General features: G+C 39.4%; 1 protein-coding gene across 4 annotated transcripts in view; it reads left to right on the top strand.

Moving 5' to 3' along the window:
- The window catches only part of SVEP1 (sushi, von Willebrand factor type A, EGF and pentraxin domain containing 1), a 194306-nt gene that overhangs the window by 151498 nt on the left and 17578 nt on the right, over positions 1 to 25230 (top strand). For all 4 annotated transcript variants that reach the window (XM_044386734.3, XM_026506030.4, XM_057313668.1 and 1 more), the window contains exons 39-46: positions 1995 to 2220; positions 4760 to 4915; positions 12980 to 13043; positions 16122 to 16295; positions 17718 to 17894; positions 20999 to 21169; positions 22726 to 22821; positions 24650 to 24745. In XM_044386734.3, coding sequence (XP_044242669.3) covers positions 1995 to 2220; positions 4760 to 4915; positions 12980 to 13043; positions 16122 to 16295; positions 17718 to 17894; positions 20999 to 21169; positions 22726 to 22821; positions 24650 to 24745 — 1160 coding nt within the window. The remainder of the gene's footprint in view (positions 1 to 1994; positions 2221 to 4759; positions 4916 to 12979; positions 13044 to 16121; positions 16296 to 17717; positions 17895 to 20998; positions 21170 to 22725; positions 22822 to 24649; positions 24746 to 25230) is intronic.

Here is a 25230-nt window from a genome sequence, read left to right as displayed (position 1 = left end):
TTCTGTTCATAATTGTTTAGAAATCCATTGACTACAAAAAAATAAACTTCAGATTTTCAGATTGTAGTCCGTAATTATAATTATCATGATTATCATAGTCTGTTGACCTTTCATGAAACAGTGAGATCTCTAGCTGGCTTTTGTATCTCTTAAGTCACCAGGCTCTTTTTTCTTTTAAACATCATGCTGGTAAATTTCTTTATGATACCACTTTATGGTTATATTCCTACAAACAAATTTTGGGGAAATAAGTCAAAAGCTGAAGAATTCAGGTCAAAAAGCACATACCTTCATTGATCAGTATATATAGGAAGATATCTTAGGTAGACTTCCAACCTATGCTATTTGAACAAACTAAGCTTTTTAATGCACAGTGATTTTTTTGCTGTAAAGTTATCTATAATGCATTATTAAAAAGAATAAGAGAATATGGAATAAATTTATAGATTAAATTTTTATTGGAATAAATGCCCATAAGATATCTCAACCCTCCAAATCGATTTAGATTTTATCCACGTCTCTGAAGGGATTATGGGTTATCCTTCACCTATTGGATTCTTAGATTTTAATAATTCAGTTACTCTTCTCAAGCATGTCTATTGTGGACATTTTAGCCCTACTTTCATTTGCTCCTAATGGCAGTAAGGAAGAGACCCAAGGGAGGGTCATCACTGATAAGAAAGCTGAAGAGTAGGTGATAATACACCGAGAAGAAAAACAAAAATGATCCCTTGCTTTTGAAATACATTTTCAACTTTGTCTTCAGATGTTGATGTGTGAGAGATTTTGAGAAATCACAAAATCACCTGCTTCTCAAGAGCTCCCCGTTAATTATGTCTTGTCGTGTGTGGGTTAGGTTTCAGATCTTTACTTGTACTGAACAGATTACAAGTTTGCAAAGCCTGTGACTCCTATCTAGCCTGATGATATGTGACATTTAAAAAAAAATATCCACCTAATAAATGTTAATTAGCTAAGTGGTTTAATTTAAATGGCAGGGTAGGGGCGCCTGAGTGGCTCAGTCATTAAGCATCTGCCTTCGGCTCAGGGCCTGATCCCAGGGTCCTGGGATGGAGCCCCACATCAGGCTCCTCTGCTGGGAGCCTGCTTCTTCCTCTCCCACTCCCCCTGCCTGTGTTCCCTCTCTCACTGGCTGTCTCTCTCTCCGTCAAATAAATAAAAATAAAATCTTTAAAAAAAAAATTTTAAAGGCAGGGTAGTATAGTAGTGAAAGCATGGATTCTAGAACCAGAGTTCCTAGGCAGAAATCTCATCTCTGTCACTTTCTGGGGAAGTTATTTAGTGTCTCTGATGTCAGTTTCATCATCTGCCAAATGGGAATAAAGATGATAATCATACCTACTCATAGGGTTGACATGAGAATTAAATGAATTAATATTTGTTGAGCACTTAGAATAGTGACTAGAATTTAGTAAGTGCTGTAGAAACATTTGCTGAATAAATAAATGCGAATTTTAAAAATCATAGAGTATTTTAGAGCCAGGTTGATCTGAGTTTGAATACCATTCTGTTGTTACATAATAGTATCTACTACTCAGGATTAAAAGAAATACCCTATATAAAGGATTTAGAACAGTGCTTGGCACAAAGTAGATAATAAATATTATGTTATATTCTTATTAGTATCTGAGTCTATTTTGCACTTTGTCTAGAATTTTTTGAATTGTTATCTGTTTCAGAATAAAAGTGAGTTTGATGTTGATATTATCCGCAACAAGGGTAAATAATGTCAACAACATGTAAATCAGCTTTAGGCTTGGCTAATCCTTAATGTGGACAGCTAAGGACTAATCTGCTTGTCATTGTTAGGTTGGTGTTTTTTCACGGCAATGTCATTCCCTTGACATTCTAATCAGTTTCAGTATATCACATTAAATGTCTACTGAGCTTTGTAATAGCATCTTAAATCCAAGAATAAGTCACCAACTATATTGTACTCTCTTTAAGGCATTTATTTTGCTTTTCCATTGCAGATGTCTGGAAGGTTATGTGATGGATACAGATATAGATACATTCACCTGTCAGAAAGATGGTCATTGGTTTCCCGAGAGAATATTCTGCAGCCCTAAAAAATGTCCTCTTCCAGCAAATATAACACATATACGTGTTCATGGGGATGATTTCAGTGTGAATAAGCAAGTTTCTGTGTCATGTGCGGAAGGGTATATCTATAAGGGAGTTAACATATCAAGGTGTCAGGTAAGATTCTTTGTCCTAGAACGTGTACGTATAACTCATTTATATATATTAAATGTGTGTGTGTGTGGGGGGGTCTACAGCAGTATCTTCCTATCCTGAAAAGGAAAAAAAAAAGGTCTCAAGTTTCCAATTGTATCAAATTTGAGGAGTTTTATGGTAGAAATATTATAAAACATATCTTTCTTTTCAATATTCCCATTTTAAACTAGAAAATGCCAAGAGTAGGTGAAAAGTGCCAAATTGAGATAGAATGCTAAAACATCTATAACAAAATATTCATGAAAAATTAACCATAAGTCAGGTGGCCTACACGTAAACATGGTAAAGAGTATCCTTGTGTGGGAAATGAGCCCTGACCTATATTAAATGTTTCCAGTTTTAGTAGAAAAAGCAGAGGTCGCAGAAACAAACAGTCACTTAGATCAAATCCTGTCTCTGCTACCTACTACTTGTGTGAATTTAAGAAAGTCACTTAAAATGTCTGAGTTTCAGTTTCCTTATTTGAAAAACTGTGTATAACAATATGTGTCTTGCGTGGTCGGGATGAGAAACCAGAGAGTAAATGGGGGGAAATGCCTAGATCAGCACCCTAGAGAGCAGATATCCCTAGCACATCCCCTTCTCCTACCTTCCATAAGATGGACCAGAGAAGGAAAAATAAAATGAGTTATTGTACATTCTTCTGTTGCTGGAGTTGGGGGAGGAAGGAGTTGAAAGGGGGGACAGGCGGCATGGTATAGAAATGACTTTCACCTTAAACATCCCTTTGAACTCCATCTCAAATATTGGCAGGCTCTGCGATGACCTATTCCCCCTTGATTTGTAAATCTGTGATTGGAAGGATTAAATTATTTTATGTTTATACATGCCTGACGGTTAGTAGGGACTCAAGAACCATTTCACAGTCCTCCCAGTTTTCCATTTATAAGTCATGCATACTCGATGATTCGTTGCTACCAGACCTGAACGCAGGAACATCGCAGGAGGCAGGTCAGATGACTGTCAGAGTCACCACGCTCTCACAATCGGTATCATTCCAGATGGTCCCTCCTGGATTTAGAGCTGAAGCAGTTTGAGGGGCAACTTTTTCAAAGACCCTGGGCTGTTTGAAATAAGCTTACAGGAAGTTTGTGCCACCATGCTTAGGGAATTAATTCAGCATTCTCCCGGAGCTTCTCCGGGTTGGGTGTGTGGACAGCTGTGTGCTCCTCCAAGTGTCCTGTAGGACCCTGTTGTATTGGTAACTGTGGGTTTTTTGGTTTTGGTTCTGGTTTTTCTTTTTCTTTTTTTTTTTTTTTTTGACTCAGTAATTTATTTTTGACAACCCTCATTATTTTCCCCACATAAGGTATGACCCCTCATCCTCAACTGAGTTTTAGGTTGACTTTTGGTCTGAAAGGTGGAATAGACCCTTTCTATGTTTAAATGCAGAAATTGTCCAAAACTATGTTCAAAGCCTAGAAATATTTTATTTTGATACAACAAAATGATTTTGTACTTCATAGAACAAATAAATGGATGAGAAGATCAATATGAATGTTGAAGACTGACTACTGAAGGAGACCTGGCCCTTCCTGAAATTAAGACCTATTACAGAATTACAGAGGTCCTATCAGTGTGGTGCTGGTATAGCTTCTGCAGACAGGAAAATGAGTGGAATGGAAGAAATAAATCAAAAGTATATCCTCATAAAGGAATCATCAGAAATCCATGGAGAAAGGAGTCATTAGTAAACAAATTATTCTGATTTAATGAAGTAACCATAAAGGGAAAAATTAAAATATGCCAAAACAGATCCCAGATATATCAAAAGAAACCAATACTACATAGTTTTTAAAAGCTAATAGTAATTCCCAGAATAGTTTATGCAGAAAGATATATGTATTGAAACATTATTCACAGTATTGAAAAATTAGAAGCAACTTATATTTCTGACATTAGGGGAATGGTTAATTATGAGGCAGACGTATATATAAAATTAATTCTGTCCCATATGTGGAATAAATGTCCTGTTTTAGACTGTTATCCAGCTCATGCACTATTTCCTCAAAGAAAACAGGAAAATATTAGCAAGAGAATAATAATCTTCAAAGGAAACATCTGGGTATGCCTCACTTCACCCAAATAGAAGGCTGAAAGATGCTAACTCTGACTGTGGCAGTGGGGAAGTAAAGCAGAATGTAAGGGCGCATTGGTATCAGTCATGGAATATTTGTGTCAACCTTCCAGTCCTCCTTCATCATAATGAAAACATACTTCTTGGTGTTCTTGAGTTTTTAAGGATTCTATTAGGAAGAAAATGCTTGTTTTATATGTCTGAGAAATGTCTAAAATTGTTCAGCGATAACTAATAAGGCCACCTAATAATTAATGTGTGTTTTTTAAGGCCACAGATAATATGTGTCAGAAGTAGAACCAATTTCTAGGTTCTTTTGGCCATCATTTTGGGGATTATTCTTCTATGCCAATATTTGCAAATGTCTTCATTCATATGTATTAAATCCTAAATGTAATTTCTAATCTGTCATTTGTTATTTAGCTCGATGGCACCTGGGAGCCACCGTTTTCTGATGAATCCTGCAGTCCAGTTTCTTGTGGGAAACCTGAAAGTCCAGAACATGGGTTTGTGTTTGGCAGTAAATACAGTTTTGGAAGCACAATTATTTATCATTGTGAACCTGGCTATGAATTAGAGGTAAGTGAATAAATCGGTTAACTAGAATTACTTTGTTTTTCCAATATACTTGGGAACATTTTTAGTATTAACGCCAATTTGTTGCACTGCTTTTGGTCCTAAAGATTTTTTATACTCTGTTACCGTATATCCTACCTAACACTTTCCAAGAAATATGTAAAGTGACTTACAATTTTAAAAAACAAAGTAAGTCTCAAATCAAAAAATTGGGGCCATGAAAAAGAAGAGGAAGCTAGAATACCAGCCACGAGACTGATACCGTTACCTTGGTTGGCCATTTAAACCTGCGTTTTGGCCTCCTGTTAATCCTGCCATGTAACAGGGCAGTCGTCTGTCGCTGTGGGGAAGTGACCATAGGTACTTAGATGTGCAAACTAAGATTGCCTCAAGCAATGGTTTAAATACCTTGGAGGGTTTTTGGTTGAGATGCCAGGTTGCCATATGGCAAGTGTGGCCTGAAAATCCTCAGAGCAGTTCTAACCAAATACCAGGTTAGGTCTCAAGACCACTCCTGGTTTGTAATATTAAACCCCCATCGGCAACACCGATGTCTCCCTATTTACTTTGGTGGGAAGGCTGCAGTGAATTTTTTTAAGTTTTGGTGGTGTTTTTTTTTTTTTAATCACCAGTGCTCATCATGACGAGTGCCCTCCTTAATCCCCGTCACCTATTTCATCCATCCCCCACCCACTCCCCTCTGGTGACCCTCAGTTTGTTCTCTATAGTTAAGAGTCTCTTTCTCGGTTTGTTTCTCTCTCTCTCTTTTCCCCTTTGTTCACTTGTTTTGTTTCTTAAATTCCACATATGACTAAAATCATATGGTATTTGTCTTTCTCTGACTGACTTATTTCACTTAGCATCCATGTCATTCCATCCATGTCATTGCAAATGGCAAGATTTCATTCTTTTTTATGGCTGAATAATATTCCATTGTAATATATACCACATCTTCTTTATCCGGTCATCAGTTGGTGGACACTTGGGCTACTTTCATCTATTCGCTATAGTAAATAATGCCAATTTACAATATATGCCAATATATAATGCCAATAATACAATTATTGTAAATAATTGTTAACGTAGGGGTGCATATACCCCTTTGAATTAGTGTTCGTGTATTCTTTGAGTAAATACCCAGTAGTGTGATTGCTAGATCGTAGGGTGGTTCTACCTTCAAGTTTTTGTGAGACCTCCATCATGTCTTCCACAGTGGCTGCACTAGTTTGCCTTTCTACCAACAGTGCAAGAGGGTTCCTTATTCTCCACATACTCCCCAATACTTGTTGTTTCTTGTATTTTTTATTTTAGCTATTCTGACAGGTGTGAGATGATATTTCATTGTAGTTTTGATTTGTATTTTCCTGACGATGAGTGATGTTGAGCATCTTTTCATGTGTCTGTTGGCCATCTGTATGTCTTCTATGGAGAAATGTCTGTTCATGTCTTCTTCTCATTTTTAATTGAATGATTTGTTTTTTGGGTGTTGAGTTCTTCATATATTTTGGATACTAACCCTTTATTAGATATGTCATTTGCAAATATCTTCTCCCATTCTGTAGGTTGCCTTTTAGTTTTGTTGATTGCTTCCTTCACTGTATAGGAGCTTTTTTAAAAAGATTTTTATTTTTAAATAAAATCTACATCCAACATTTTTCATAATATCCTAATTCTTTGTATTTCTGTGGTATTGATTGTTATTTTTCTTCTCTCATTTGTGATTTTATTTATTTCAGTCCTTTCTCTTTTCTTTTTTGATAAGTCTGGTTAGGGTGTTTTTTTTTTTCTGATATAAATATTACTACTCTTTCTTTTGACATCCAGGTGCATGATAAATGTTTCTCCATCTCCTTACTTTCAATCTGCAGGTGTCTTTAGGTCTAAAATGAGTCTCTTGTAGGCAGTATATAGAGGAGTCTTGTTTTGATCCATTCTTTCACCCTATGACTTTTGATTGGAACATTTAGTCTATGTATATTCAAAGTTAATTATTGATATGTATTTATTGCCATTTTATTACGTGTTTTGTGGTTGTTTCTGGAGTTTTTCTCTGATCCTTTCTTATCTAGTACTCTCATGTTTTGCTGACTTTCTTTAGCAGTACATTTGGATTTCTTTCTCTTCATTCTTTGCTTATTTACTACTGGTTTTTGATTTGTGGTTACCATCAGATTTGCACATAACATCTTCTGTATATAGCAATCTAAATTAAGTTGATAGATATTTAAGTTTAAAATCATTCTTTCCCCTTAACCGCCCCACATTTTAGGCATATGGTGTCATATTTTATATCCTTTTATTTTGTGAGTTTCTTGACTGATTTTTTACAAAAATATTAATTTTTATTGCTTTGTGTTTCCCACCTTCATTATGTCATATTTGGTCTATCCTTTCCACTCAAAGAGTCCCCTTTAACATTTCTTGCAGGGCTGGTTTAATGGTCATGAAACCCTTTAGTTTTTGTTTGTCTGGGAAACTCTTTATCTCTCCTTCTATTCTGAATGATAGCCTTACTGAATAGAGCATTCTCAGCTGTAGGTTTTTCTCATTCAGCACTTTTTTTTTTTAAGATTTTATTTGTTTACCCAACAGAGAGAGACAGCCAGCGAGAGAGGGAGCACAGGCAGGGGGAGTGGGAGAGGAAGAAGCAGGCTCCCAGTGGAGCAGGGAGCCCGATGCGGGGCTTGATCCCAGGACCCTGGGATCATGCCCTGAGCTGAAGGCAGACACTTAACGACTGAGCCACCCAGGCGCCCCATTCATTCAGCACTTTGAATATATCTTACAACTCCCTTCTGGCTTGAAAAGTTTCTGCTGAAAAATCCCCTGATAGCCGTATAGGGTTTCCTTTGTATATAACTGTCTTCTTTTGTCTTGCTGCTTTTAATATTTTTCTTTCTCACTATATTTTGCCATTTTAGTCACAATGTGTCTTGGTGTGGATCTGCTTTTGTTGATTTTGTTAGGGGTTCTGTGTGCTTCCTGGATCTGGATATCTGTTTCTGTCCCCAGATTTAGGAAAGTTCTCAGCTATTACTTCTTCAAATAAATACTCTGTCCCCTTTTCTCTCTCCTGGGACTCAAATAATACAAATGTTATTATGTTTGTTGTAATCACTGAGTTCCCCAAATCTGTTCTCATTTTGCATAATTCCTTTTTTTCTCTCTATTGTTCAGCTTCATTACTTTCCATTACTCTGTCTTCTGTGTCATTAATTCTTTCCTCTGCTTCTTCCAGCCTGCTGTTACTTCTGTTAAGTATGTTGCTCATTTTGCCTATTGAGCCCTTTATCTCTACTATGTTATTCTTTATCTGTGTGTTAATGGTCTCACTGATGTCCTCCACTCTTTTTTCAAGTCCAGTAAGTATTCTTATGACCATTGGTTTAAATTCTTCATCAGGCATGTTACTTATATCTGTTTTGCTTAGATCTTTGGACGTGGCCTTGTCCTGTTCTTTCATTTGGGACAAAATCTCTGTCTTCTCATTTTGTCTAACTCTCCATGCCTGTTTCTCTGTGTTAAGAATGCTATGTCTCTTGTTCTTGAGGGTAATGGCTTTATAAAGGAGAGGTCTGTAGTGCCCTGCAGTATAGTGTCTCTTGTTCCTCAGGGCCTGGTACTTCTGAAAGAGTCTCCAATGTGTGCTGTATATGCTCTGCTTTTGTGTCCTGGCTGTTTTATCCTTCAGGCCAGTGGTGTGCAGAGGTTCTCTTTGCCAGTTGTGGGCAGTGTTTGTCCCTGGCCTAAATGTGGCACATTTTAACTAGGTGTCCTTTGGTCTATTTGTGAAATGAGACCTGTCACCACCACCACCAGAACTGAGGCCTTGCAAAACTCCCAGGTCAGGAGGTGCAGTGTTGGCAAGGGTTTAGGCTGGTCTTCTGGAGTAGGGGGCCCACTGCATTGGGACTGAGGCAGGTGTGACTGGAAAGGAGGGTTCTTCTGGAGTGCAAGATGGCAGGGTTTGTGTACGTAAGTTAGGTAGTGAGTTTCGGCACTGTGCTGGTTCCTGCAGGGAGCCCTGTGCTTCTGCTGAGGGGTGGGGAAGGGAAATGGCACCTGCCAGTTCCTTTTTCCAAGAGGAGTCTCTCTGTGAATGCTACCTCTCTGAGACACACTGAGATGAGCAACTAACCTCCCCAATGTGTGCCCCAGGCATTCTTCAGATTCCTGTGTCCATGCTGTATGTTTGGACAAACACATGTCTATGTTTGCCTGCCTTCTCTCTAAGAACAACCTCAATGTCCTCCAAGCTCTTCCAGAGCCAAGGAGACTGATCTTTAAAACTCTAGGCTTTAAGCCCCCATTGGTTGCCAAAACTCATGAAATTCAGGTCCTCTTGCTTTCCAAGCCAGTTGCTATGGGGATTCATCTTCCCCATGTGCTCCCCTGTGTGCTAGTCTGTCTCTCACCCCTCTCTGCTACTGTAACTCCCTCCCCACTGCAGTGGCCATGATCTTTTTCTCTCCCAAAACGCATATCTGCACTTCCTACCTTCTTTAATGTGGCCTCTTCTCTACATTTAGTGTGGAGTTTGTTCTGCCAGTGTTCAAGTTGATTTGGGGGTAATTTATGATTTGATAGTTATCTAGTTGTATTTGTGGGATGAGGTGAGTCTGGGGTGCTAGTGTTTAAGTTGATTTGGGGGGTAATTAGTATGCTTTGATAGTTATCTAGTTGTATTTGTGGGATGAGGTGAGTCTAGGGTCCTCCTGCTCCACTGCCATCTTCCCCTCCTATCTGGAGTCAGTTTTACTAAAGCATTGATCATATCATCAAACTTCAACTTTAAGAGCCTTGCTTATATTTCATAATGTCATCTGGTTTTTCAGGAAACTTCTTCCTGTTTTTATTTTTGTAGTGGTATTTAAAGGTGAGTTTTGCAGAAGTATTCATTGCCAGTTATTTGTTAAATGTGTATAGTACATTCCATCATTTTTTGACCATGCATTCAGAGAATTGTCATAAGATAGGTCCATGAAAACTGGAACTAGACTTATGTGGATTTTATTTCATTTCCTTAGAAGATTAAAAAAAAAGAAAAGAAAAGAAGTATGATAATGTGATGGTTGATTGCAGTTGGAGAGTTTTTCTGTTTTTGAAATTTATTTCTTCATGCAAGAGTACTAATCTTGCAATTTTTTAAGTAAAGTAGTATAAAATTTAAACTTATGAGTTTAAATTTAATGTTTAGTAACTAGATGGGTCATTAAGCTTGAGGAAGTAGGTAATTTACTTAGAAAATTTGGGAATATCCTAGTGTTAACTACAAAATTGAGAGAAGTGCTATAGCAATAGATCTCATTCTAAGCTACCTGTGGGAATCATCTTAGAAACTTTAAAAAAAAATATTGTCTAGTTACTTGCAGAAACAACCAATGCCAGGTGTGGGACATGAAATGTAAAAGGTTAGCCTAGAAAAGCTTGTCATGTGAGATATTAGGGAACCTATCAAAGACTACATGTTAAAACGACTTGGGGGCCAACAGGATGAGGTTCCCACAGGCCAACATGAGACCATTTGCACTTCAATAAGGCAATAACTTTAATGGACTGAACATATCAAATCTGTCATGAATAACAGTAGACTCATAACAGTGCAAGAAAACTAATTGGTAACAATTAAAGGGCGCTCATAAACAAATTCATTATTTTGAAAACAGACAATGAAAGGGGAAGAATTGTCTTTTCCATGCTAACTGGATGACAAGAAAACCAATAGTAAATAAACGGAAGTTTCCTTTATAGAAGTATTTCAGTCAACAAATGATAGAACTTTAATTTCAGAGTTTGCAACTCTTATGAACTAGTGGATTTAGGTCATCATCATCATGGCTACCGGTGTTAGAAAAAATAGAGGCAACCAAACATTATATGCCTCTGGATGGAAAAACACACCATATGAAAAAGTCTTGCCAAAAAGAAAACTTGAATGTTATCAAACCTCTAAATCGGACAACCAATACCAAAGACAGAAGTACTTGCTAAGAGACACCATAATGAGGCCATCAGCAAAATTCTGTCTGTAGAAATAGCTACAGAACAACTGACCCAGTTTTCCAATTTCTGAAACAAATTAATTGACAGGGGAAGAGGGGAAGAAATAGAAGGAACCTATATTTTAAAGAAGTACATAAACCATGTAGACCTTATTTTGGTCCTGATTCAAGGGAACTGTAAAGCAATAAAGTGTAAGATTTATGCAACAATTGGAAATTTGACCACTAACAGGATTATTATGAATATTAAGGAATTGTTACTTTTTAAGCTGTGATAGTGTTATTCGTTATTGTGGTTATAGTTTTAAGAGCCCTCACATTTTAGAAATTCATACTGAAATAATGACTGTTAAGTGATTTGATGTCTGGGATTTGCTTCAAAATAAGGTGCATTCTTAAGAAGGAGGTAGGGCTTAGATGAAACAAGGTTGACCTTGAATTAATTGTATAAGGTGGGTGATAGCTATATGGGAGTTTGTTACTTTTCATTCTACTGTTATATTTTTCATGTGTTTGAGTTCTTCTCCATGCTTTAAATTCCTTATCTACTTTGAAATTAATAAATAAAATAAAATTTTATAATATATGTTTAAAAAGATTAGGTTCTAAGTAATGTATTAAGGGGCTTGATTCTAATTCAGTGTATGCACACAGCTTTTGTTACCTGTTTCTTCATTGCTCAGAGCCCTTTGGGTATCGTATTGTCTTGAAGTTGTGTTCTGCATTGGCAAGATGTCTGAAAAAGAGCTATTGCCTCTATTTTGGTTTTATCTGACTGATGTCTTTCACCATTATTCTTCTATTCAAAGATATTTTCTTTGAGCTGTAAGTTTTACTACTGATAAATCTTTACCTATAAAGATTCCACCGACTTTCTTTTCTTTTTTCTTTTTAAGATTTGATTGATTTTAATGGAGGGTTACTATCCTGACTTCCTAAGAAAAAATTGAATCAATTAAGTAAACGGGTCTTTTAATTTAAAGTCATTATTTTTTTCTCATTGAAAAAAAAAACAGTAAGTGTTGATTATAGAAAGGTTGGAAAATGCAAAAGAAAAATAGAGTTTTTCAGGATTCTTCATCCAGAGATAAACACTGTTAACATTTGCTATACTTTTACTATGTTTATATACTTATGTATGCACAAGAAAGTGTACTATTTTAGTTTGTGAATTATTTTTTATTAATTTTGAGCAAGTATATGACAAGCCATTAATGCCAGCTCCCTGACTATTTAGGAACACTGATGATTATAGTAAAAGATAAACAACAAAGAAGGAAGAAACAAAGACTCATAAAAATTATATCCAGAAATCAAAGAATAGTAATCTTAGCTCATATATGTCTATAATAACTGTACTGGCCAAACAGCTGATATAGCCACCAAGGGCTGTAGGGTATTGAAGAATGTACAAAAATATATTCAGAATAATAATTATAAATAATTTTTCAAGTAAATTCTATTCATTTTACTTTATTTCAGAAGGCAGGGAAGTAAAGTTTAGAAAGATTCGTTTACTCCAAATATTTAAAATATTAAATGCTTGGGCCCTTAATAGGGTGAGTTTATCTTTAATGCATAAGTTACATTGTCAAAAAATTCAATCCTCATACCAGTAAGATACCTTGACTTGTTTCACATTCAAAGGTGTAAAAAAACTAATTCCCATTCTTTGCTGTACCTCTCAGGTATTGAAAAATAAATTCAATTCAAAATATTTTTAAAATTTACTCAGCAAATATATCTCCTTGACATTTCAGACACATTCCTCATCAACTTTTGCTTTTGGTTATCATCAGTTGTCACTTAAATAGAAAGTGAAACCAAGTCTGTCTTTTAATTACCCTGGTCAGCCCGGGTATGAATTTTGAAGTAAATTGGTGAAAGCATTTTTGAAAGTCTAAACCTTGTCCTTAAACCATATTTATTTAATGAATTGATTTAGCATTCCAGTGCTGGGAGATTCGGGTTCATAGCTAAGATTACTTTGCATTCCCTTATTATCTTTTCATCATTGAGGTATAATCCTGGTAATAACCTTTTTTTTTTTTTCACTGATTCACAGGGGAACAAGGAACGTGTTTGTCAGAAGGACAGAATGTGGAGTGGAGGGGTGACAAGGTGTAAAAGTAAGTCCTATGACATTTAGCAGTTCCCAAAGACAATACCGACAATGCATGATAACAGTGTGGCCATATTTCCTTTACAAATCAGTGTTTCAATTAAAAAGTACTTTCTTAATCATCTCCACAAACTGTGTGAGACTCTTTGATGGGCTTTTGCTGAAGGGCACCAAACTAACAAAAAGGTCAAAAATTGGCATAGAGATTGATGTCAGAGTAGCATAGAGCACAAGATTACTGACTCCGGAATGGCAAACATTTTGTTAGAAATCAGTTAACTATTGAGTTTTTTTGCCTTCTTTTCATGGGTTCCCCCCCCCCAAATAATTATAAATTAGAAGGCTTAGCACTGTCACTTTTCGGTGATAGTACTAGCCAATACTGACATATTTTTAAAGTGATGTTGTCACATCTGTCATGTAATGAAAAGTCACATTTTTGTGGAATTTTACATTAACTCATTTTATGAGACCATCCAAGTTTATTTAGCGAGACATGAGTTAATTCACATGAGTTTATTCCCAACACATGGCCCATATGATTCCTCTGCCAGAGACAATGTAGAGCTGACCCCATAAACAACCCACGTTTGAAATGGGCGTGTCCGCTCACATGTGGGGTTTTTTTCAATAAATACAGGCGGTACTAGAAATTTATTTTCTCTTATGATTTTCTTAATAACATTTTTTTCTCTGGCTTACTTTATTGTGAAATACATATAACATTCAAAACATGTATTAATCGACTGTTCATGTCAGCAGGCTCTTGGTTGGTTAAGTTTTGGAGGAGTCAAAAGCTATACGTGGATTTTTGACGGCATGGGATGCTGACACCCCTAACCCCCACGTTGTTCAAGGGTCAACTATAGTTAGATAATATAGTACAAGCCTATCCAAGTGGCAGGCTTTAAACCTTTTTCTCTTGATAATCCTGGGGGAGTCATCAAATTTTCAAAACTAGAATTGGCCTCTTAGATTATCTAGTTAAGCAGCCTCTTAGATGCGTCAGCTGGTCTAGACTGGACTGAGTCAAGATCAGCTAGATTTATTTATCTTGCCAAATAAGTAAATGGGGTACGAGGAGAAGTGAAATGACCTGCCCAACAACATAAATTAAGTTAATGACAAAGCTGACAGTAGGACTGGAGGTATGCAAATCTTTGTTCACTGTAGTTGTAACCATATCTTCTGGGGTAGATTGATGATTTGATTTTATATATATAGGAATCTTAAATTCTTAAAGGAGTATTATACAGCCGAAACTCAGTGGAGAATAGATGACTTTTTCGTTCTCAAACACTTGTATAAATATTATACAGAAAAAATTTTTTTAAAAGCATTGAGTCTCATCTCAAGTCACAGAAAGGCATCATTGGGTATTTCTGATAGGAGCATTTTTTTTATCTCAGCTATTCCTGATCAAAAAGTATATGAATGTGTTTGCTGGAAAGGAGAGAGGGGAATGAAAGGGCAACATGTATGTCTGGACTAGGAACCCACCCTGGTGTTGCTGTCCTGTTTCAGTTTTGTGTCAGGTTTCATTCAAACTGTGCTGATGATGGTTTGTGTCTTTGCTCTCTCTGCAATGCAAGATAGGAACAAAAAGTTCTATATGAATCCTACTCTTTTTTTTAAAGATTTATGTGTTTATTTGAGAGAGAGAGAGAAGAGAGAGAGAGAGAAGGTGCATGAGCAGGAGGTGCAGATGGAGAGAGAGAGAGAGAATCTCCAGCAGGTTCCATGCTGAGCATGGAGCCCGGCACAGGACAGGATCTCACGACCCTGAGATCGCAGCCTGAGCCGAAACCAAGAGTTGGATGCCCAACGAACTGCACCAGCCAGGCGCCCCTGTACAAATCCTATTCTTTTATCTGTGGGGTTTTTTTCTTTTTCTCTCTAAATTATCAAATCAAATATATTGATATCTGTATCAGTTTTCAGGGAAGTCTGGTCGCTGATAGATACAGATAGCAATATATGTAATAATTTAGTAAATTATATAGGAATCTTTCAAATCAGGTTGCTCAGTGTGAGCACTCCCCCCCCGAAATATCTGTATTTTTTATATGCCTCAGGAAAAAAGCATATGCTAAAACATATAAAAATATCGATATTTTATCCAAGTGGTGGAATTAAAACTATTATTTTCTTTTTGCTTGTGCTTTCTAATTTTCTACAAAGAACTTGTACCATGTATTTAATAATTTAGAAGGAAAAAGAAAAAATCCCACAGAGAAGAATAGGATTTGCATTTTAACAAAATCCCTAGGTGATTTCTTTTTTTAAAAAAAATATTTTATTTATTTATTTGAGAGCAGGAGAAACTGGGGTGCAGGGCAGAGGGAGAAGCACACTCCCCACTGAACAAGGAGCCTGATGCGGGACTCAGTCCTGGGATTCCAGGATCATGACTTGAGCAAAAGGCAGACGCCCAGCCAACTGAGCCATCCAGGCGCCCTCCCTGGATGATTTCTTGCATAGTCTGGAAGCACTGCCTTAGACCTATGGCTTTTAGCCTTTGGCACATTGAAGCACCCTATGGAGCTTTGAAAACTCCCTTGCCCAGATAAATCAGTTAAGTCAGAATCTTAAGTCAAAAACCCACAATATGTTTTTAAAGCTCCCAGGTAATTCTAAGATCCATGGTCCCGGTGTGTGTAGTACTCACCAGGCTGGATGAAGCCCAGAAGAGTCAGTTAGCATCTAATCCACTGGCTCTCAACCCTGAGTGACCATTAGAAATCATACGGGGAGCTTTTAATACCAGAAGTTAGGATACAACTCAGAGATTCTGTTCATTTGGTCTGAGATAGGGCTCGCTCATTTATACCCCCAGCATTATTAACAACAAAACTTGGCAATCTACATAAAGATAGCTAGAGTCAACAGGCAAAATACCAATCTTTAATTGCCTACACGCATGAATCAAAACTTACACATGCTGGGGTTTTTTCAAGTGTATCCTTGCTCACATAGGAATAGGCTTTAGTATTTTCTATGCTGCATTGAGATCTTTAGCAATTGTAGCAGAAGGAAGGAGGTTTGGAAGAAGCATTTAATATGAAGCTTTCATTTTTCTTTCTAGAGACCAGGTGTGAAGCTCCACTTGAGTTTCTGAATGGGGAAGCCAAAGTTGAAAACACTACTGCTGGACCCAGGGTGGTGTATTCCTGCAACAGAGGGTACAGCCTTGAAGGGGCACCTGAGGCATACTGCACTGAACTCGGAGCTTGGAGCCACCCACTTCCTCTCTGCAAACGTGTGTGTTGACTCTAGAGGTTTTCATCACATGCAGTTTAGTGATTAGTTTCCCGCATGTCTAAAACATAGAGGAAACTCCACTGAGTGAGATTGGCCCAGAGAAAGCAATCTGTGCATATCCAAACTAAAGACTACGGGGTATTTTTTTTTTAAGAATTTATTTGTTTATTTGAGAGACAGAGAGAGAGTATGTGTGTGTGAGAGAAAGAGAGAGCATGAGTAGGGGGAAGGAGAGGGAGAAGCAGACTCCCCGCTGAGCAGGGAACCTGATGTGGGGCTCGAACCCAGGACGCCGAGATCACGACCTGAGCCAAAGGCAGATGCTTAACCTACTGAGCCACCCAGGCACCCCTACTATGGGGTATTTTTAAGACATATTCATATTATCTGCAATATCCAGTCTGAGAATCCGCTTTCATCAGATTCCTTGGATGATTACAGGTAGTCCAAGGCACTAATAAAAAAAAAATGCAGCTTAATGAAAAAATTTTGACACAAACGGATAAGGAATTTGATTAAGGATGTGAAAAGGGTGAGGAAAGAATATATTAATGTGCAGTTTTAATACATTAAAGTATATATAAATATAGTGAATGAAGATAACTAGTTATAAGCATTAGAATAAAAACAATGTTCTCACGCAAGATCTAAATTGAGAGAGCTCTGGTTATCGTTTAAAGTATTATAATGCCATAACTGAGTCTTCAGGATTCAGCTGATGCCTGCTTCACTCACAAAGACTTCTTTGAAATCTGAAAAACTGAAACTGCTGAAATACGTTGACGTGTGTCACGCACTTGCACTAAGAAATCCTTGTGCTATAATCATTTGTTGGTTTTGCTTCAGATGTATTAAACAAATCCATTTTTATGAATAAGCCTTGCAAACGCTACAATTTAAGTTATAATATCCTGTGTAAGTAGTGTGAGTCTGAAGTTTTATTCAGCTCACTTAGGAAAGTCTGATGATTCCCTGGGGCATTCTTCTGAAGGATGTTCAGTAAAAGAAAGTAAAGTGACAATGAGAAGTGGTTACTCTGTGTTCCTAATATTCTTCAAAAACCAAGGGAATGTCTAATGCGCTCCTTGACTTCCAGCACACCTTTTCTTTCCCCAGTGTTGGGCCATAATTTCAAACAACTATTTAATTGGCCATCTTAGAATTTTAGGACAATGTGTTAGTGGTTGAATAACTTGGGGTTTTCAGATCTTATCTGATCTTATCCTTAAAAATTATTTCATGTGGTTGCAAAACACGTGGTTTTTTTTTTTTTTAATGTTTGAAGTTCTGTATTTTTAAGCCTCACAGTATCATTACTGAGAACCCAGCTCCAGAGGGCTCATCATACTCTGCCTTTGAAGAAATAAATTAAGAATAGAAGGAGAATATCAGTAAGCATTCTTTTTTTCCTGTTTAACAGCAAATCCATGCCCTGTTCCTTTTGTGATTCCCGAGAATGCTCTGCTTTCTGAAAAGGAGTTTTATGTTGATCAGAACGTGTCCATCAAATGTAGGGAAGGCTTCCTGCTCCAAGGCCAAGGCATCATTACCTGTAACCCCGACGAGACGTGGACGCTGACAAGTGCCAAATGCGAAAGTAAGTAAATGGACAGGTGGATTCCAGTTCATTTCATCAGTGCAGAATGTTTTCTCATCCTTGTGAGATATTTTCAATCAAGTAACTTAAATGTAGGTATTTAGATCTCGGTCTTGTGGTTATCAGCTTCTGGGTTGACAATTTTTAAAATAAAATTTAAAAAAGATCTTTGAATTCCACACATAAAAAGAAAAACTTTCCAGAAGCTGACTAAAACCTACCTGGTCAGGATCACTGAACAGATTTTCAAAATATGTTCTCCTAGGAATGAGCAAAATATTAAATATTAAATCTAAAATATATCTTTTTCCGGGGCACCTGGCTGGCTCATGCAGCTCTTGATCTCAGGATCATGATTTTGTGCCCCACGTTGAGTGTAGAGATTACTTTAAAAAATTTGAATTCAATAACATACAGATTTTTCCCATATTCGGAGAGTCCCCAAACTATTCTTTAATAGGCAATGGATGCTTTGCAATACAAAAATTATTCCACAGTGTTTCTCAAACTTGAACCACCTAAAGGGCTTGTTTAAGACAGATGTCTGGGCCCCTCCCTAGAATGTCTGATTCAGTAGTCTGGGCCGAGGCCTGAGAATTTGCATTTCAAACAAGTTCCCAGGTGCTGCTGCTGGCCATACTGGCCCTGGAACCACAGTTTGAGAACCCCTGGGCTAGCATCGTGTTGGCACCTAACGCACAATCCGGCAGCATCTCCTGCTGCCTTGTGATAACTCTTGACATCTCTTCACACACACTTCCTGCACTTAAAACATCTCCCCTGCCCAACATCCTGCCGTCCGGCTCCCTTGTCGTCCAAGCTACTCCCTCTGTAGCAATCAGTTAACAAATATTCATTGAGTCTAACTGGAGGCAGGACAGTGGGCTACGTAGTCTAAGAATGTATCACGCCTGCAATGACCATCTTCAGAACGCTGCACTCCAGTGAAGAAGAAATGCGTGTGTGAAGGCCACGGGGACTGTGGAGTCAGAGAACACCTGGGATAGAATTCTGTCCTCGAAACTCTCTAAGTCTAAACTTATGCCCCAGCCCTAGCTTCTCTGAACCTTCGGGCTCTCCTGTGTTAATAGCCTCAGTAACCCTATCTGACAGGTTTGTTTTGAAGAATAAATGAATCGGAGTGTTTATTTCAGCAATGTCTCCTGATAGGAAGAGATACACCAATAGCCCAAGTGCCTGAATTTTCAACTAGCAGCCTATTACAGCGTTAGCATTTTGGTTTTACGCCAGGAAATATATACTATACTTGTAGCCTTACAAAATCTACTCCAAGTGAAATGGGAAGAACTACGTAGGTCTAAGCTTTGACCACCAGCCCGAACTACAGCAGGCCCAGTGGCTTGATTCTGCACACGTATCCCCACGTGGGTCTCGGCTCCCTGCGACGGACCGCTCAGAGCCCTGGAAGGCAGAGCAAGGACAGGCGCTCTGGTGCGTGCTTCATTAGTCCTCCGTATTCTTGAGAGGCTCAGGGGTTGCCTTGGAGAGAAGGAGACAGTCTCTACCCTTGTTTGCTATCCTCAATCCCCCTTTTGCATTTTTTATTAAACAGAAAGCCTCTGGCTTAGAAGAAAATCTCTTCCCTAAGGAACACGAGCAACAGCTTACGTCATCCTTTCTACCTCGTCCTGATATTTATCTTTACAAATCAGTGATTAAACTAGCGTGTATGGGAATCACCCAGGAGGGTAGGGAAGATGCAGACCCACAAACTAGAAACTCCTGAAATGTGCACGTTCAGTGAGAACCCGAGGTGATTCCCATATAGGTGGTCTGAAATCCGTGCTTTGATCACGTCAGTAAACCAGCCGTCAGCTCACCGTGACCTTTCTACCTGCTGCTCCCCCAGCCTGGAAACTCTTTCCCTCTGATGCACTCAAGCTCTGTAGCCTAGCCCAGATGCCACTTTCACTGCGATTTGCACCCTGATAATCCTAAGCAAAGTCAACTTCACCTTGATTTTCCTGTAGTATGGTATCCAGCTCTTTTTAAGTCGTCCATCGTCTGCTACTCGTCTGAACAAAGGGACCGCATTTTCTTCATTGGTTTCTTTCCAGTTTCTGATCCACGGTAGGCACTGATACATATTTGACATCTGACTCAGTGAATTAACGTTTGTAACGACCTTAGAAGGAAAAGAAAATTTAGAAAAATCATACACATCGGTCATCCCCTCTGACAAGTTCTTAATAGTATTATGACACAAAGTGACCTTTTAGAAGCCAATGCAGGGAAAGTCATCCAAAAGGTAGATTTATACAAAGAGGATACTGATTGGAGTCCCAGCTCCAATCCAGTCCTTGTCTTGTGAGCCACCCCAAAATAACTCTAGTTATCTCAAGTCTTCTCAAGGCAAAATTAGTTGTAATTTTTTTAACTTAAATATACAGTACACATCGCTTCTAAAAGAGAGGGTTATCATTCAGTCTCACATATTTCAAAAGCAGAGAATGACTGTGTTAGTCTTGAAAAGAGGGAAACTGATGTGAAACCTTGAAACCCTGAATGTCATAAACCTCATCAAGGGGTGTAAACTGAGTATGGGCAGGCTAGAGACAATACTCAGTCATTTACTTATTTTTTGAGCATGTCTCGAGCACCAACTACATACCACGTGCTGTCCAAGGCACTAATAAAGTGGCCTTGTTGGAATATACAGTACTGCGATTCATGACCTTTACTCTGAAACAACAGACTACAAATACTCCCCATGCTTCTCCCCTTCTAACTCGATCAGCATCCTGCATGAACGTTCTCTTAGAAGCCACCTCTTTGGCAACCCACACAGCTCATTCTTGGGCTCCTAGAGACTTCTTGCCTGAGGGAAAAAAAAGGCAGGTCGACTTTAGCATTTGAATCAGAAGACAAAACCTTTGATCCTCCACATCTCATTTTTCTAGACAGCAGCAGTTGCGCTTTTAGTCCCTGCCATCTTTTAGTTATTGTATAGGTGAAAGGGCAACTTTATATATTTTTATCTTTGCTCTTTAAATTAATTCAGTCTTTGAGAGGAGACTGTGTTCTCTTCCATCCACTGGCTGGGTTAGTAGCACAGGCTTCATTGTGGTTTTGTTTTCCTGTAGAAATATCCTGTGGTCCACCCACCCACGTAGACAACGCGATTGCTCGAGGCGTACATTACCAGTATGGGGACATGATCACCTACTCGTGTTACAGTGGATACATGCTGGAGGGTTCCCTGAGGAGCGTTTGCCTGGAGAAAGGAACCTGGACATCACCTCCTGTTTGCAGAGGTAAGGGAATCTTTGAATGGTTCTTTCTCAGGGAAGCTGTAGGGAAATGTGGATGAAAGTCTGATAAGGGCAACAGTTAGCATGCATGCTCTTTTACTTTTCCTTGGCTTTAAATTTTCTCTTGACATCTATGTCATTTTCCTTAACTGTATGGGTTTGAGTTTTGACAGTTTCATACAGAACTCTGGCCCAGTACACGGCCCCTTCCTGAGTCAGTCATGGCTCCTCAGTTCAAGTGTTGTCTCAGACTGTTCTCCAGCTGCCAGGGGAGCTGTGTCACGTTTGAGCCATGAGGGTGCCTCTTGGACAGTCAGGTAGTTTGAGCAGATTCCGGTTCCACCCCCATCCTGGGCAGACCCCTAGCCCTGCTGGGGATGGGGTAGCCCGCCTGGTGGGCAGAGTAAGAGACAAGAGGTACTGGGCGGGCCCGGGGAAGTGGAGCCCACACCAGGGTCTCTCCCCCTGGCCACGCTGGGGGCTGGCGACAGGCACTCCATCCATGCTCATATCAACACTGCTGTCCCTTCACTTGCTGGATTGAATTCGCAAACCCGAGGATGAATTTTGTGTGTGCATTCAATAAAATCTTCTTGGAGGAACAAGAGAACAAGGTTCTGTGCTGAAAATTCAGCAAAATTGAAAGAGTTAGATAATGAGGCATCCTAGTAGGTCCTAAAACTTATACTTCTCTAATGAAACAGGATTCTTTTTTACAAACCAAATGATGGTCCAGTCTACAAATATTTACTGAAAGTCAAGACCTATGCTAGTGAAAAAGACAAACATAGCCAAGGAACTAAAAGAAAAATCAGACTGTTGAGTGGGTTGTCCACATGGCCACATGGGCCATGGTCAGATTTGGCTTTGGGGTGAAAAGGCCAGAGTCTTTAATGACACGTGGGGGCTGGGAGAATTGAGGAACTCAATGAATGAATGGCATGAGCCTCAAAAGAGGCAAAGGGCGATTGCAGGAGAAGGGAGCTGAATTGTCTGAAAGCAGCAATGAGAAACGAGATCACTAACACATGGGATGTAAGAGAATGAGAGGGCGGCGGAGGAGGTCATATCCTCGTGGAGCAGCCCAGGCTTCACTTCAGATCAGAAGTCAAAGGAGAGATGTGTGTCTGCTGGCTGGCTTGCTTGTTCCTTCACATGCTCATTTTAAGACACCGAGTGACAGTGGCAGCACCAAACAGCTATTGACCATCAAAGGGCCCCTCTGGAGAGGCGTTCTCAGATCTTCTGAAAGAGGCTTTTCCCCTGGTCCAGACCAAAAGAGGTTACCTTCTGTCTAAACCACCTTGCCCCTTCTGCCCTGAGTCCCCAGATTACTGAAATTTTGAAAGCCACCTTCTCAGAGCTACCCAAGCTTATTTAGGCCCCTTTCTGAGAGCCCTCATGTTTGTCCTTGACTGAGTCTTGAGATTCGGTTTTGTTTCTCTTCCCTAAAGCTTGACTCTAGGAAATGTTATGAAATGTAAATAAGGAGTCCTATTTTCCAACAAATACCCTTCCGTAATTCCCTGGGTTTATGATCCATTCTGCTTCTTTTCCAGCTGTCTGTCGATTCCCGTGTCAGAATGGAGGTATCTGCCAACGTCCTAATGCTTGTTCCTGTCCAGACGGCTGGATGGGGCGCCTCTGTGAGGAACGTGAGTCTGTCCTCAAACCTTGCATGTTATGTCCTTCAATCTTACTTTGAATCCTGATAATTTGCCTGGAAGCTGCCAGCTCAGGGGAGTTACTAGGAACTGGCTTTACCGGTAGAAGAAATTCATTTGCTTTAATCCTGTAGCCGACCAGACAAGAGGGCCTTACAGTCAAACTGAATATGTCAGTTAGTTGCAAAAGATCTAGAATATAAGTGACCTTGAAAATACAGTAATCGCGATCCGTCCAGAGCCATCTCCACATGCCTCCTGTCGCAAATTCCCAAGAATCCTCTTGAGAAGGACCTTATAATAGAGGGTTTCCCGGCCTCTATCTTCCCTGTCTCAAGTCCATTTATGTGCTGTGCCTCTCATTGCTGTACTTGGGATAAATTCACGGCATTGCATCACACTGTACTTTGTATGCAGTATTTGTAGCCCACCATGCACTCTTTTTCACTAGGGGTAGTTCTTCCCAACTAAGAAAATAGGGAAAGTTGGCACTCCGCTATCCATACAATGCTTAGTAAATTAATATAGAATTTTGATCCTTATAAAAATATGTTTGAATTCGAACTTTCAGGAAATGGAAATAAGTGGTTTTAAACTTTTTTTTTAATGTCTAAACTAGACTTTGTTTCAGTATCTTAAAAAATATATACGGGGATAAAATGAGTTCGTATTTCATTGGGAGTGGTGTCTGTAAATCACATTAGGAGTCATTCGGGTGGTGACATTGATCTGTACCAGTTTGCTTGAAGGCCAGACATGTTATAAGAGATTCTTAAACTCTTTTAAGTGTAACTCTCGCAACTAATCTAGAAAGGAAAATATACAATGGCAATAAATTTAGGCTGCTAACAACTCACGAAAGCAACTGCTCTCACAGTGATTAAGAAAGAAGAGAAATTATGTTTTTCCTCCCTCTTCTCCCCAAACATTCTTTCCCATTTAGGGCTCCCAAACTTGACCTGCTGTAATGCTGGGAGTCCAAAGATCAGGGAGACATTTACTCTGGGGGACCCTGAGAGCAGGCCTAGCTGAGCTCATGGAGCACGTGGCCGTCCTCCTGCATGAGACCACGGCTTCCCAAGCTTTAATGTCCGTACAAACCATCCGTGAGATGTTAAATGCAGATTCTGATTCAGTAGTTCTGGGTTGGGACCTGAGATTCTGTAGGTCTAGCCAACTCCTAGGTAATGCCAGTGCCATTGGCTTGAGAACTGTGCTTTGAGTAGCAAGCCAAGAGACAATCTCACTCCTTTTAAACAGACTATTCCTCTTTAAAGAGCTCAGTAATTTCTAGGAAGAATGATTGCCGTGGAGGGTCTAGGGAGGCCCGATGGAGTCACCATCAGACCTCTGCTCCAGGGAACTAAAGGGTGGTTGTCCCATCACTGCTAATGTGCGGCCAAAACCAGCCTACAGGACAGCCCCTCCAACCCCATTCTTACATTTAATTCAAGACAGTAAGAGAGCCTCGAGACAGCCAAACCTTCTTGAGCACTTCATGTAATTTGAAAAGGAAATTTGAAATGATAATAAGTGGAGAACATTCTGCTTGTTCTGTGAAGAGAACGCAAAGCACTTAGACATCGATTACGGTAGATCCTCTCTGAAAGAGGGCATTTGGCATGGAAGTCATTTCATGAGGCTAAAGGCCTGCCCTTACTTTCCTGATTATGTTTACTGATTAATAAACAGAACACATCCGGGGAGACTATCTGGGGGGTCCTTCAAGGTTTTACTCCTCCTGGAAAATGGTTTTTGAACACTTGAACATACCTGAGTGTGTATATTTTGACTAAATCCTTTTTGGTCTGTTTTCTAGCAATATGCATTCTCCCCTGTTTGAATGGTGGTCGTTGTGTGGCCCCTTATCAGTGTGACTGCCCACCTGGCTGGACGGGGTCCCGCTGTCATACAGGTAGGCCTTCTCTTGGGGTTTATTTTCGTGTTGATTTGGCTCCATGTGGCCCTAGAGGATAGTGGTGAGCGTGACTCAAATTCAGAGGTGGCAGGGAAACAGAAGGAGGCCGAGGCCTCTCAAGAATACCTCTGGATGGTCCCTTGAATGATAGTCTCACTGCTGAACCCTGTGGCTGCTTCACAGGCACCCGTCAGGGTCGCAAACCGAAGAAGAGAATCTAAGTCAACTCAGTTGTCAGCCTTCTTCATGTCATCTGCTCAGCTTTGCAGAATATCGAGAAAACAGGCAGAGGTTCAGAAGAATCTTTATTTTAGGGGCGTCTGGGTGGCACAGCGGTTAAGCGTCTGCCTTCGGCTCAGGGCGTGATCCGGTGTTATGGGATCGAGCCCCACATCAGGCTCTTCCGCTATGAGCCTGCTTCTTCCTCTCCCACTCCCCCTGCTTGTGTTCCCTCTCTTGCTGGCTGTCTCTATCTCTGTCGA

This window comes from Ursus arctos, unplaced genomic scaffold (assembly GCF_023065955.2).
Source record: "Ursus arctos isolate Adak ecotype North America unplaced genomic scaffold, UrsArc2.0 scaffold_18, whole genome shotgun sequence".
NCBI lineage: Eukaryota > Metazoa > Chordata > Mammalia > Carnivora > Ursidae > Ursus > Ursus arctos.
Note: the sequence above shows the minus strand (reverse complement) of the source record. Positions and strands in the feature narration are given on the sequence as shown.